Source organism: Silurus meridionalis, chromosome 9 (genome assembly GCF_014805685.1).
Source record: "Silurus meridionalis isolate SWU-2019-XX chromosome 9, ASM1480568v1, whole genome shotgun sequence".
NCBI lineage: Eukaryota > Metazoa > Chordata > Actinopteri > Siluriformes > Siluridae > Silurus > Silurus meridionalis.
Window position 1 is genome coordinate 26,776,086 of NC_060892.1, and position 15,654 is coordinate 26,791,739.

Here is a 15,654-nt window from a genome sequence, read left to right on the forward strand (position 1 = left end):
AGCTCCGGCTTCAATCGTGCACACATGGTGCTCGTTTATCATCATCACCAGCTCCTATTTAAACTTCCACACTCTCACTGCGGTCCACACTCTCACTGCGGTCGTTGTTATCGCTCATGCGTATCCCGGTACGTGTCTTCCCACCGGCATTCTCCCAACGGCTGCTCTTTTCTTCTCAAAGCCGCGCCGCGCCCCTACTAACACTACTAACACTACTAACACTACTAACACTACTAACACTAGCACTAACTAACAGCAGAGATTCACCAGTATACAATACAACATCTGTAGCAGCTGTAAGACTTGATTTTTCCGCCACTTCCGCGAGTTCTTCTGCGGCTGCACCGAGATAACCGACGTTAAATCGACATAACCGATAAAAAATGCTTAGAAAAAGCGAGAATTTGGCGGTTCCACTTCAAAAGCGTCGACTTAATAGAGTTGTCGAGGTAACCGAGGGCGAGATAACCGGGTTCCACTGTATTTGTAATATATGGGTGCGCTTTATTGTCCGGAAATTATGGTACATTTTTTTCTTTGGTATTTTATACCATAAAAATGTTTAAATAAAATGTTAATACTAAGATGTACTGCTGCTGATTGTTGCAGGATCATGAAGAACAGACTGCGAGTCAACAGCTTGTAACTGCGGTTATTGTGACCATGAAAGAAGCTTCTACATACGATTGTCCGAAGGAGACTGGAATCGTTACCGATGGGGTGAAAGTTGAATTAAGGTCAGCACCATAAGACAAGTCTTTATGTTCCTCTTAGTTAGCAGTGATTTTCCCCTCACACTTCTTCCATAAACATCATTTTCTCTCTAAACACAGAATAATTAACAGTGACTATATCTAAGGGGGCAGTTACTTTTTCACAGTGGCCAGAACTTTTTTACTTCAATAAATTAAATAAAAACATGTATTTTCTATTTTTTCGGTTGTTTTTTGTTTGATTTGAATTGTATTGTATTTAAAGCAGAAACAGAAGAAACCAGGAAGGAGCTGCTGCATGGTGGCTCTGCAGGAAATGATGCCATGACTAGGCTTTTTTTTCTAACAGTTTCACCTCAGGTTTCAGGAAGTCATGCAAGAAGACTCGCTGAAGTTTCTTTAGCTTCTGTTCAGACGCTGAGAACAAAGTGTGGGGCAATTTCGTTTGGGTAAGTGTGACTTTACTTCATTTCTACAGAGAAATCTCCTGAAACTGTTTATGTTGGTATGAAGTTTGTTTAGTCATTAGGGAAATGTACTGAATGAAGCTTCACGGCTTGTTTTATGAACAGTTATATGTAGCACACACACATGGCACTGTACGTGTTGCAATTTCCTGTATATTAAATATGTTCTGTAAAAACTACAGTGTTTTATAGCTGTTGTGTTCTTCTGATTTCACATTATTCAGCTGTATTTAGGATCAAAAATAACGTAGTATTGAAGTTGTTAAAACAGAGACACTATCATAAAGTTCACGAGCACAACATGCAGAGATACAGAAGTCCTGAATACAAGTTCTTACACGTGGAACTGCAGCCTTCACGGAAGGCTGATTCTTAGCACCAGTAAATTTGGAAACCACTCAGTATGTTTATTTCGCCTGATCTGAACAAAACCACCACAGGACTCTCCATCTACAGACACTAACAGCCCAATACGGCAAGTATTACACATGACTTTCACAGACGTCACTTGTATTTTAAGGAATCTGTTCGTAGATTTTGTGTAATGACTATTTTTAAAATTATTTAATTAGCAAAGAAAGAGTGAATGAGAGCATAAAAGGTCAAACCAAACAATCTAAACATCTTGAAGGAAATGAACCTCAGACATCAATGGGATTGGTCAGGTTTTGAGGACCTCAGGTGGGAGAGGTGAAGAGAGTGGCAGTAACACTGTGGAAATCAATTCTACATAAAGCTAAAAGTGTCTCCAGTCAGAATGACCAGCAGGTGGCAGTATTTACATTTGTCTGTGTTCTCATACAGAACCGTTGTCCGCGTTTATAAAAAACTGCAGTGGACAGGAGGCTGCAGGACCGAAAAAAACTGCTGTTTAAAGAAAACAACTTTGACGTGATGCCTGTGTAGTTACTGTCATTGTACAAATAAACAGGAAGATGTGCTGAGACAAATACAGACTTTTACAATATTTGGAGAAAATAGGGCAAAATTTGTCACACACTGATTATATCTGTTTATCAATATTAACGTGTGTAACTGTTTACATATTTAAATTGTTTATTGTATGAACAGAGAAGGAAATGTCAGTGTGAATTCTGGTGCTCACAGTTGATCAACCTCCGTTACATCACTGCATCCATCACAGCTCTCATTATTTCATAATATAACAATAGAATCATAACATAATCATAACGTTATTTCCAACTTCCAACACTGAAAAGCCAATTCCTTATCCTACTCATGGAGTTCAGGGATTGAGGTAAAACCTGCTAAAGCTGTACAAATTATAAACATGAAGTAGACATAAGATACATTACATTAAAGAATGCTGTATATAGAAGTATTTGTTTTAGAGTAAACTACATACATGAATTCCAGCTCATGTGATCTGCTTAATGAAAGATAAATAAGAAGCAAATTATTATGAGTATCTGTTTATGTACGTTTTGTTTATTGAGATGAATGTAGTTGAACTTGGTTACATTGGGCCTGGTGCAGTTTGGAGCTGATTTAAAGACAGAGGGATTAGTGTTTGTTATACAGTTCTATTTAACACCTAAGGGGTTTGCTGTTCTTGGTCAGAGCTAAAGGGCACTCTTTATCCAGTATTGCCCAGCATGTGGTCAAGGGGAGGGAGAATAGATGTTCTGATGGTTAGGTCAGGGGAGATGACAGACTGTTTCATGTTTATTGGTACATCAGTGTAGCTGTGTGCAACCAATCATAAGCTCAGTGCTGAACGCTTCTATAATTACAGTTTTATTTCTTCAGTGACAGCAAGTAACAGCAACATCTTAATCATGAGTGGTAAGTACTGGTAAAATAGTACTTGACCTGAAAAAAACAATTCAAACTAAACATTTAACTGCAGAGTTTCATTTTAGATTTTTGATGTTGGTTTTATTGTTAAATGTTTAAAGAGTTTATGTATTAATCATTCAGAAGTACCTGATAATACAAAATAGTCCTGCTTACACACTATATATATATATGTATAACTATATATATAATCTTACTATGATGTTTTGTATAATGTGCATATTTATTTATTTATTAAATTTTTTTTAAAAGGGACCATGTGCAATTTTAACTTAAATGTTTCCATTTGATGCATCGTACTAAATTTAGCCAATGGCTAGTTTTCATCCACGTCCTTTGGCAGGTAATGATAAACAAACAAACACGTACAATACAATAATAATTACACACGTGCTTTTAGAGCCAAAGAAAAAAGAAAAAGGTGAAAATAACGTTCAGTTATACCACAACCATATCAGTGTTTACAGATTTGAGTTTATTTTAAATAAGATTTTATTTTTAATTTAAACATGTCAGTAGATGTACACATCCGTATGTCTTCTGGAAGTGTTGCAGTGAATAGTAGCTTTAACTAAAAAAAAAGCCCAAAGGCAGAATGATGAAATGAAAAAACACAATCACTAGTAGATGATGATCAGGTACTGCAGATCTTACAAATTATCAAATCTCTACTTCTCCAAAACCCCACAGTGGTGAAATTGTTTAGGCTTTTTGACCAGAGTTTTAAAAATCTGTTTATAGAGAGATTTTAGATGTTTATTAACAGTTTCTTCTGCTTGACCCCAACATGTCAGACAGTGTGACAGATGAGAAATATTGTTGTATGCATAAAAGTCTTAGCTGCATCAATGGGTAGTCGCTTTCTAATTTGTCTGAAATTTTGAGTTATAGTTGAAAGTCCTCTGCAATTTCTTTAAATGTTTTTTAAAACTAAAATTTGGATCCAGCATTAAACCAGGATAATTAAACTCAGTAACTTCTTTTCACATTTATAAAGACATCTGAATTAGAAGAACACATTTCTAGAACACATTTTTAGAAAAGTATCGTCAGCATACATTTGCACTTGTACCCCTTCGCACTGTTGTGGGAGATAATTAATGTACAAACGCAATAATAAAGGGCCTAGTATTAATTCTTGAGGTATGCCCATTGTAAAGTTTAAGTTATTAGAATGAGCACCTTTTAATTTTTACACATTGCTGCCTATTTTATAACTATGATGAGGTCCATGCTAAAGCCCCAGATGAAAATTCTAACTTGAATAGAGAGAAGGAGGTTATTATTGACCGGGTCAAAGGTTTTAGATTTTATTTGCTATATAAAATGAAGAATAGCTATTTTAGTAAAATAATGTACCTATTATAGCTATATTAAGATAAAATGTTAGTTGTTCAAGAACTACCTTTTCTGCAAACTTTGAAATGACTAATAATATGCTGATAGGTCTATAATTACTAACCTTAATATGATCCCCAGATTTCAAAATGGGAGAAAAATGGCTTTTGCTTCCATGCAAATGGAAAAACGCTATGTTTAAATTATAAATTAATTAAATGAGAAATAACCTGAGCTAAAGGATCTTAATGAGTTAAATAAGCTTGGTATCAAATTGACAAACATCCCTAGAATTTTCCTGACATGCTCGTTGTAGATTCCCCCCTTAGATGACACCCTTCAAATCCCTCCTTAGGTGGAGATTCTCTCTTTAGCACCACCCTTAACATTAGGGTTTCTTTGCATAGTTCTGTGCATTACAGTTTATATAGTGAAATTGATTGTCCCTGAGTTTAAGGCTGTAGGACTCGAGTCCAGCTTTGAGTCTGGTCTTTGGATTTGTCATGGATTTATTAACATTTGTACTTACAGTTTCTCCTTGGTCTTGAGCATACCTCTTGCTAAATATGCTTTGGTGTATTTGGCCTAATTCTGTTGTACAGAATGATTCTATAGGATCTATAAATCTCCACAAATATTCGGAAAGATTTTCTGTAGCTAAACTCTGAAATGTAATGTTAAAAAGTGGGTTTAGCGTGACTCTGCAATTTACTCATGTTGCAGCTATAAAAACAGACTTGGAACTTGGAACAGTTATCCATCTCCAGTACTGAAATATGTGAGGTGTTCTAGTAAGAAAGTTATTTGGATATTTAAGGTTTTAGTTTTTTTTTTACATAAAAATCCAGAAGATAATTTAGACTTTAGGTAGATATCTGAAACAATTAAGCTGTTAGCAAGTTTTAGGAACATGTGATGACACCAACAACATCAGATGTAATTTTATAGGTGTAATGTTGAGATTACTGTTGATAATCCTCTAAAGTTATTCTCTATCTTTACAACTTTATACTTATTCAGTTTCTCATGAAACCTGCCTTCTTGACCAAGCCTTTGAGTTAATTATAAATGAGAAGCCACCCAACAGTCTCTTTCTTGAAGAAGACACAGAGAAGCCTCATTACCCTGAGAAGGACCTTCATTGGTTGCACAGAGCCATGCAGAAACAAGGGTCTGGATCCAAAGTTGGGATGTGTTCCATCAACAGAAATGCCATCAAGAATTTCCTTCATCGCAACTCCTTTGTGCTTCTGACTGTGGGAGCAGTTGTACTAGGTAACGTTACTGAAACGTATATATTTAAATGGTTTAACTTTATAATAATATTTTTATTATTATTAAAACACAATAACACAAATTGATACTGCATTTCTGTGCTGTTTTGGGTTGCCAGAGAGCAATTAATTTCAAGTGGCTGATTTATTGAATTAATTTAAATTTCATGTTGACATATTGTTTGTTTTTCAGGAATCATTTTGGGATTTGCTGTGCGACCTCAAAACTTATCACTGAGAGAAATAAAGTATTTATCCTTCCCAGGAGAAGTACTGATGAGGATGCTACAGATGATGGTCCTTCCACTCATTGTATCTAGTCTTGTTACAGGTACATGAACATGATTACCTAGAAACTGTATATTGCATGTTTGATTTATGTAGAAGGCCAAAGGTATGTGAAGACCTGACCATCACATCCATATGTGGGTCTTCCCCAAACTCTTTCAAAAAACTTGGAAGCACTAAATTGAACTAGATCACGAGGTCTGAAACTTGTTCCAGCAGTCATGCACAGAACCCTGACCTTCTTAACCCCACTGAACATCTTTGTAATGAACCGGAACACCAACAGAACCTCAGACCTCCTCATCAACATCAGTGTCTGATCCCACTAATGCTCCTGTAGATGAATGATCCGCACCACAAAGTCTATTGGAAAAAGCTTTTCCAGATGACTGGAGCTCATTATAAGGGCTTAGTAGGTAGGAAAATGGATGGATGGATGGATGGATGGATGGATGGATGGATGGATGGATGAATGGATGAATGAAATTTAATCTGAAATGTAATGTGCAACATGAACATGTGGCTGGTAATGATTGGAAGGTGTCCATATTCCTTTGGCTGTATGGGTTTATAATACTGTATGTTTTAATAGATTGCTTTACTCTAATGCTTTTGTTGTCGTGCAATAAATTTATGGGAATATTTTCTTTCACATGTTATCAGGTGTTTCGAATTTAGACAGTAACGCCACAGGAAAGATGGGAGTGCGAGCTGTTGTTTACTATATAGTGACAACTTTTATTGCCGTGTTTATTGGTATCGTCGTGGTGACCACCATAAAACCCGGAAAAGGCAAAAGAGACATTCCAATGTCCACTAATGGCAGGGCTGATTCAGTGACGGCTGCTGATGCATTTCTTGATCTATTTAGGTAAAGAGAAACACATGCATATATTTCTATGTTGTTTCTAAAACTTAATATGTAACATTATGTAAACATCTTTTTTTCACAGAAATATGTTCCCTTCTAATTTAGTGGAAGCCTGCTTTAAACAGGTATATCAATTGTAAATGATGCTTCTCTATTATATCACCGTGACCTAGTTTACCATTACCTTTAAAACTTTATCCTTATTTTTCTATTTCAGTACAGAACATTGTACAAGAAAACTATTCTGACAAAGAACATCACTGTTCTGGTGAATGTGAGTGACATTGTTATTAATGCCACTGAGTTCAGGCAGGTAGGAAATTACAGCACAGCCCTGCAGACCATCCAGGAGACAGTGGAGGAGATCACCCCAGTCTCAGGCTCTTCTAATGGTGTAAATGCTCTGGGTCTAGTAGTGTTTTCCATGTTTTTTGGCTTTGTGATTGGGAATATGAAGCAACAGGGCCAGCCACTAAAGGATTTCTTTGACTGCCTCAATGATGCCATAATGCGATTAGTAGCAATTATTATGTGGTAAGGACCAGAATATATTCTTTTATTAACAGATTCTGTGTAGCAAGATTTTCTTTATTCCATATTCTTTCAGCTCTTCTCCATTTCTTGTTTTATCTTTCATTGTTAATATCTTGAATTAAGTGTTAAAGAAGGATAAAGTATTATGTCCCAATAAGAAAACCTTAGTAATGAGAAATACTTGGCACAGATTCTCTTTACAATTCTGTTATTGTTCTTCACACATCCACTCTCAGGTATGCACCAGTTGGAATCCTCTTTTTAATTGCTGGGAAGATTGTTGAAATGAAAGACCTGTTTCAGGTTGGAGGACAGCTGGGAATGTACATGCTGTGTGTCATCGTCGGTTTGCTCGTCCACAGCCTCATTGCTCTGCCTTTAATTTTCTATTTGTGTACACGGAGGAACCCATTCACCTTCATCTCTGGTCTGCTTCAGGCTTTAATTACAGCCTTTGGAACATCCTCAAGGTAGCACAATGATCCTATTTTGTTAATTGTTTATAGTATGTATGGAGTTTTGGACAGAAGATTTCTAAGATATTCAAGAGCAATACTATATTATAGTATATAAATTGAAATATCTTTGCTGAAAGATCCAACCAGATCAGACCATCTACCAAAATACAAGATGGTAAAACTAGTAGACACATGTGCAAGCTGATTATTATTATAATTATATATAGTTGTTTTATTAATATATAATATTTTCAAAGCAATGAATTCTAAATAATTAATTAGTTGATGTTAGTTTTTTAAGTTTATTATAGTTTTTTATATTTATTATAGTAATTATAGTATGTTTTTTTCTTCTTTTTGTTTTGTATTACTGTCAGTCATTCAGAAACACTTTCCTGTTCATCATCAATAATCATCTGGCAAGGTTTCTAGCAGATGTGTTTTGCAAGCTGAAAATGTAAGCGTATTATATGAGGTGTTAAATATTTTTTCTGTAGTTCTGCCACCCTTCCCATCACCTTCCGTTGCTTAGAGGAGAAAAACCATGTGGACAAACGTGTAACACGCCTTGTTTTGCCTGTGGGAGCCACAATAAACATGGATGGTACGGCTTTATATGAAGCAGTGGCTGCCATTTTCATAGCCCAGGTTAATGACATGGATTTAAACTTTGGACAAATCTTTACCATCAGGTAATAAAAAAAATAAAAAATAAATAAATATTATTATTAATAATAATAATAATAATAATAATAATAATAATAATAATAATAGCTCCATAGAGTATTTTTAGCTTTAGTGCCTATACCTAAAGAAAAGCCCAAAATAATACATTAAATATGTTTTTTCTAGTTCTGTTCCTGTCTATTCTTTTGTTCTCAGGACACATTCCCAATGTTTTTCTTATGATTAAATTGTCATTTTCCAGCATTACAGCAACTGCTGCAAGCATTGGAGCTGCAGCCATTCCTCAGGCTGGTCTGGTTACTATGGTGATTGTATTGACATCTGTAGGATTGCCCACTGAGGACATAACCCTCATCATTGCTGTGGATTGGTTCCTGTAAGTCTTGACTAAATGTCACATTTGTCACATCTCCAGCAGAGAGCACTCTTGCAAAAGGTTATTGATACATAATGCAGGCAGAATGGAAGAGAATATAAAATGTTTTAATAGCAAATGTTCTGCCACCGTTCTGGCTGGAGAATGATAGTAGTTTCAGCCATTTTAAGAATTCTTTCAAAACAGCTTCCACATATCTTTTTTAGATGTATATAACTTGAATTTCACTTTTCCCTGGGACAGGGATCGCATCAGGACTACCACCAATGTGCTGGGAGACTCGTTAGGAGCTGGTATTGTGGAACACCTATCAAGAGAAGAACTGCAGAACCTGGATGCTGGGATCAGCAGCTCTGTGATTGAGGTCAATGAAAAACCTTACCAGCTCATCTGCCAGGAGGAGGACTGTCTCAGACATCAAAACAGTGAAACAGCAATGTAATAAACATTGTACTAAACAGCATCTACAGTGGGATTGTTTTGAGTGTATAAGCGAAAACATCTGTAAAAAACTAAAACATTTAAAATAAGTAACAATCTTAATACTAGACTATAAACTGCATCAGCCTATAAGACTTTAATAAAATGATGTGTGGAAAAAACGTATTACGAACAGATTTCCACTGATTTTTATTTGACCTTACCTTTGATTAGATTAGATTTGATTAGATTAGATTAGGATTTATATATTATGTGAAAGATCTACCATCTGTTTATGGTAACCGGAAAAGCATAAAAAACCCAGAATTATGTTTTCATTATTTGCAGTGTCTGCTGTACAGGTCTGAATGATTTATTACTGTATGGTGGTGGTATCTACTGATCAGAAAGTTAATGTGAGGACCAGCATCTGCTGAATGCCTTAAATGCAAATGCTAATGTATTAGAATGTGTTTATTAATATTAGCATGTGAGCTGTGAGAGTTGCTGTTATCATACATACAATTTAGATTACAAGTGTAGAAATGTGAAAATGGCTGACCTGTAGAGTGAAATAAAAACCTAAGTGTGTGTGTGTTTGTGTGTGTGTGTGTGTGTGTGTGTGTGTGTGTGTGTGTGAGGGAGAATTGCCCCTGAATGCTGTGCTCTGTATATTACAATGGTGTATTTTCCACTGTTTTTTCTGGGTTAAAATATTGTAACCCTGCTGTTGAATTTCAGCAGTGAACTGAGGGTCTCAATCCTCATACTGTTCATCTGATCTCTGATCTGATCTCCATTTTAATATCTCAAACCCCTGACTCTGATCTTTATGCCACATACAAAATGCAGTGTTCTCCAAGTGTGGACTTCTTTTCGTAGTCAGACTAATAGTTTATCAAGTATCTGACTCTTTTCTTTTTACTTTGATTCTTGGCATTTTACTGTATGCATTTAAGTCACTTTTGCATTTTATTTGTATCGTCCATTCAATGTTTCAAACACTTATAAATTACCCAAATGATTTGCATTGGAAATACAATATTATATATTAATAAAAACAGGCTGGTTTGCTGAGTGTAAAAAGTCAAAAGAGGAATATATTATTCTGCTAATAAATCTAAATTACAAACTTCAGGATGTCTTTATGTAGCCTTGTACTAATACCTACAAATTGATGGCTGAGAGACTTATTACACTTTTATCACTTTTATTTTTTAAAGGTTGCAAAACTAATTTAATGAGCTGAATATTTAAATGTTGTATGTAGTGGCGCAGCATCAGACATTTCCATGACCAAAGTTTTAACAAAACCGAACTACTCTTGTTGCTCAGAGGTTTATCTTTCCAAAGTAAAACCACTTTAGTGCCAGGAACATGTTTTTATTTGCTCAAAACATCTGTGTGAGCCTTCACCAAGAACTCTATCTTTCTTTATTTTGAATAAAAACAATGCACAACGCGTTTCTACAATATTTTGTATATATAAAAATTGATTGCATTACCATACATAATAGAATATGTTTGAGCCAGGAACAGTCATGTCACTTTAACTCTATATAACAGCTTGTATAACGTTTAAGATACACACAGAATATATAGAGAGAATAAACAAGCTTGAAGTACAGAGTTAAAAATGATGCTTTGGCATATATTGATTAACAGTCAGTTTAAAAAGAGATCTAAAATATTACTTTTGAGAGACAGAATAATGTTCTGTATTCAAAGCTGGTGATCTACAGACTTTCAAGAAGACAGTGACAGATGAAAAGGCTAAAGTGGTCATCAGATTCTCTCCATTTTTTACTGGATCTGTTGGGAAAATAATAACGATCATCAATAAGTGGTCTGTATTATGGAAATATTTACAGGCTGTGTATAATGATTTGTGTAAAGCAGCTCTTCAGGATCCACTTTTAAATCGTTATTTAGTTATTTAAAGCTCCGTTTTCAGTAACTTTCTCGTACTCAGGGTTGTGGTGGATCAGGAGCCAATCCTGGCACTATTTAGGGGCAAACTTTAATCTAATCGCGTCAGTTAACAACAGACACTTTTACATGTTTAAATTAAATAAAATAATAAAAAGACAAAAATAAAAATACAGTTAATTAGCAATTATTTCCTCATTCATGATAACATAAACAGACATCATTGTGAACAAACTGATGGATATTGATAATAAAAGTCATTATTCATTTTCCTGTCACGTTTGGTGAGACATGCAAAACTAATCTTTTATCATATTTAACAATTTAAATGTGAAGCATTTTCCACACAAACGTGTATATATACTTGCTAATGTTCATAAGACTCTCACATGGTTCTGTTCTCCACTTTTGTTGTAGGTCCAACTGACCTGCACTGCAGTCATGCGTTTCCTTTTCATTATTAACCCTCTCATTAACTGTGTTAGATTCATTAACATGCAGTCCTAGCTTTTCTTTTTTTTTTTTTTAGATACATTAATCTTCCTAAAGTATTCATTCACAACCACTTACACATTTAATTTCTTCTGAAGTTGCTGTTTTACTGATATAAGCCAATGTTCAATTTATGTTATTAAATCTCCTTTCTACATTACACAAAAGACCACACTCTAATTCAGCTTCATAAATGTATTATTACACCTAGTGGTCAAAAACAGGAAGTGTATCTCCATTTAAAAATGACCATTGAGACAGGAATGATGCTGCCCCCTTATCCATTCAACATCATATCCATTCTATGTGCAGCATTCCTCCATAAAACCATATATAGAAACACTTGTAATAATCTCTTAATTATTTTTGTTTGATGTTGATTTATAATGTGATCCTGCCTCAACAAAATTCTGTTCAGTACGCTATGATTTTTCACATAGTATGATTTATATCAATCCACAATATCAAGGGATCTCAGTCTTCAGTCTGGTGTTGCTGCAGTTGTATTACAAGTAAACTGGAGGCACATTCGATACTCTACTTGATTGGAGATTAAGATGAAATGAATAAACAAGTGAAATCAGGCTCCTGCATGGTAGGAATGAAAGCATGCAGTGACACATATTTATGGATAAGATTCAAGACCTCTGCAATACATAATCGTAAATAAAAAATAAAGATAGACTTGTTACAATCCAGAAGACTTACATTTGATATGACAGGTAAGTGTCTTTGTGGCAGAGCTTGCGTGGACTTGTGGGCTTTGGCTCTCTGCCTAAGTTTCTTCAGTAACCTTTTCACTTTCCTGTCCCTGGGGTCTGCACACTTCACCATTTTTTTAGTGTACAATCTGTAGACAAAACCCAAACATTTCAGGAAAAGTGACCTCATTTTATGTATATCAGAGGGTTAAATCAGCACCAAAAATTGGTCCATTAGAAAAAACGCCTTTTGCTATTTTTATTTATTTTTAACAGCCTCAGAGTGAATTCTTGACTGACAATACCACATCTGGATATAAAAATATGATGCATGCATTGCACAATATTAAAGAATAGCATAGTTTTCAAGGTATTAGATTGTTTCAAGATGATTTGAAATACTTGCATGATGGCATTTATGCTGCAGTCTGGGCCCTCTGTCTGCACCTCAAACTTTAGAACGTCTTTGGTCCGGACAGTCTGCTGTGAGTACTGCATACAACACTGAACATCCCGCTGCATCTGAACACCCTTCCCTGCCAAAGAGATACCATTTCTAAAATTTCCAAAAATGCAAAAAAGTTTTAAACACAAATGTGTTACATATCTTGCAGATTTTGCCCTCCTGATCTGTATGTTCACCATTCGAGGTACTTCCTATATGTAAAAATGCACATTGAAAATGAACACATTTAATGTATATGTGCTGTTCAGCATCCACGTGTTTTGTTTACTGCTTAAGCATAATTCAACATGGTTGACACAAATGACCTTCACATATTCATTTTGTGCATTCTTTATTATTATGACACAGATTAGTGATCAGAAATGAAGAGAAAATAAAATGAGCTAATGTGCTACATTTTCCCTTCTGTCTGGAATCATAAAACAGAACAGCCATGTTTTCAGGACACATGGCTGATTAGCATCAAAGCTTTTTACACCAAAGAAATAAGACCCTATTCCTTCCACCATGATCTTTTGCCAGTTTTCTCCATTAATGCAAAACTCCAAAGCATCTAGAAGCAGCAGTGCCATTTCTTTCCTCTTACCTTCCAGATATCCAAAGAAAACAGTTGCAGACAGCATGAAGATGGTCTGCAGCAACATGGTCAATCTTCTGTATCAAATAAACCACTGTGTTAACTGTGATCTTCTGGGGGGATTTTTTTTTTATATCTCTCTCTACTCACTGACTGCCTTCCTTTCCCTGCTGTCGTTTTCTCACATGCTAACACACCCACCACCTCCTCGCTGCTTTTGCTTGTGTGTGATCCTCGCTCAGTGTCTCCTCTCTATGCAGAAAAAGACTCACAAGTGCTCCACTTCAAGATGACGAGGATTTACAGCAGGAACAGAGATGAAAAAAATAACTCACTTTTAAAAAACATATTCATAGTGATAAACAGATGTTAGGGTATAAATTGTATATAAAGTGCATATGATTTAATAGTTTGACATGAGATTTGACCATTTCTCAAGTTTACCACTAATGAGTCCAGAACATGTTGTTTTCTTTTTCTATTTATGAGATTTACTCCTCAGATTTGCATGAAAGAGACTTAATGAGGGCAAATTAAGACCATGTGAGAGAGAAATATAAGATCTGTTCACACAAACTGCTCTCAATATGTCAATTAATTAAAAGTTTTTTCTGAATATCTGAGTTTTTCAGTAAATGTGTAGATAATCGACAGTTCACACTGTGTGTCAATTAATAAACAAGGAAGGTAAATGTGAACAAGGCAATTAATAATCGTGCAAGAATAAAGTAATGTAAAGTAAAATAACTGATTTAAAGCCCAGCATCTAAAAATGAATTCAATATGTGCACTTGAAGAACCAGAAATCAGTCTGGCCTTCTGAGGAAACTCTTACAGGATCTCAGCATAAAAGAAACTTCTAAAGATGCATTGAGGCACCTCAATATACTGCTAATTATAAGTATACATTTATAAACACTAACTTGTGTGTTCACAGGTGAAATATTTCTTTGCTGTACAAATAAATTGAGTTAAAATGATCTACTTGAGATGTTCTTTATAGATGATCATTAGATGTTCTGTAGAGGTGACCTGTCTAAATTATCTACATGATGAGGTGATAAAAGTCCACACATCCTTCACTCAGTAGAAGTGCAGATACTGATGTTTTAACAGAATCGGACTGCACTTTTTTCACTCAAGTTAAAGTAAAGAAGTTTGAGCTCTGAGATGTTCTTCAGTAAAAACTAGTGATTATTATTACTTAGTGTCACGCTGGAACTGAACCTCATCATATAAATATATTAATATAAATGAATTTAAAATGTTGTTCTCTAATGAATGTATCCAGGCTGAAGATCCACAATATAGAACACAAGCAGAGAAAAGGCGATGATGATGATGATCAGGTGATCAGGAATGTCTCTGTTCTCATCACTGACTCCCTCTGTCTCATCCACATTAACCCCAGACTTCTTACTGCCTTCTGCCTGCTCACTGTGAGCTTCCGAAACTAGTCTACATCTGTGGTGTGAGAGAGAGAGGAGATGATCCACCAGTGGATTGAAAAAGCAGCACAATAACAGGAAACATGTTGATGTGCTGAAAACGGCGCAATGAGAAGAAAAATAGACAACAGGGAACACCACTGAAGGAACAGCACTGAAAGAGCAGCACTGAAGGAGCACCACTGAAGGAACACCACTGAAAGAGCAGCACTGAAGGAACAGAACTAAAGGAACAGCACTAAAGGAACACCACTGAAAGAGCAGCACTGAAGGAACAGAACTAAAGGAACAGCACTGAAAGAGCAGCACTGAAAGAGCAGCACTGAAGGAACAGCACTGAAGGAACACCACTGAAAGAGCACCACTGAAGGAACAGCACTAAAGGAACACCACTGAAAGAGCACCACTGAAGGAACAGCACTGAAGGAACAGCACTGAAGGAACACCACTGAAAGAGCACCACTGAAGGAACAGAACTGAAGGAACAGAACTGAAGTCTCCCTGTGTTTTTTTCCCCCCGATAATTGTGTTAATTAAAAGCAGATATGCAGTGATTTTCCTGTAAAACATTTTCCGTGTGTTTGGTATCGAATAATTTGTCCACAGTTTAAAAATATAAAGTGTGATACATGGAGATGCATGGAGAGATGTCAGTAAGGAGATGATCAGGTGCCATGCCTGAGGAAGCCAGTGATGAGTTCTTCAGATTAATTTTCTCCGATAATTCAGACACTTCATCTGCCATCTATGACCTGTGCACAGGAACCGGAGCTTTGCTCAAGGACCCAAAAGTGGCA

General features: G+C 35.7%; 2 protein-coding genes across 4 annotated transcripts; one reads left to right on the plus strand and one right to left on the minus strand.

Annotated features, from left to right (window-relative positions):
• Window positions 1-1,007: 1,007 nt before the first annotated feature.
• Window positions 1,008-10,381, plus strand: slc1a6 (solute carrier family 1 member 6). Of its 3 annotated transcripts, none has more exons than XM_046857651.1 (10): window positions 1,008-1,162; window positions 5,357-5,611; window positions 5,804-5,941; window positions 6,562-6,769; window positions 6,852-6,894; window positions 6,987-7,303; window positions 7,540-7,773; window positions 8,259-8,453; window positions 8,690-8,824; window positions 9,068-10,381. In XM_046857651.1, exons 2-10 carry the CDS (start codon window positions 5,494-5,496, stop codon window positions 9,264-9,266), a joined length of 1,587 nt encoding a protein of 528 aa, XP_046713607.1. In that variant the 5' UTR covers window positions 1,008-1,162; window positions 5,357-5,493; the 3' UTR covers window positions 9,267-10,381. The 3 variants fall into 3 exon arrangements, with proteins under 3 accessions (XP_046713607.1, XP_046713608.1, XP_046713606.1); XM_046857652.1 differs by having other exon boundaries at window positions 1,061-1,162; window positions 5,438-5,611; XM_046857650.1 differs by lacking the exon at window positions 1,008-1,162 and adding an exon at window positions 1,667-2,986.
• A 230-nt stretch (window positions 10,382-10,611) lies between these two features.
• ccl44 (chemokine (C-C motif) ligand 44) lies at window positions 10,612-13,703 on the minus strand. Its single transcript, XM_046857653.1, has 4 exons — window positions 13,419-13,703; window positions 12,773-12,902; window positions 12,374-12,515; window positions 10,612-11,056 (listed from the first exon to the last, which is right to left on the minus strand). Exons 1-4 carry the CDS (start codon window positions 13,474-13,476, stop codon window positions 11,048-11,050), a joined length of 339 nt encoding a protein of 112 aa, XP_046713609.1. The 5' UTR covers window positions 13,477-13,703; the 3' UTR covers window positions 10,612-11,047.
• Window positions 13,704-15,654: the final 1,951 nt, after the last annotated feature.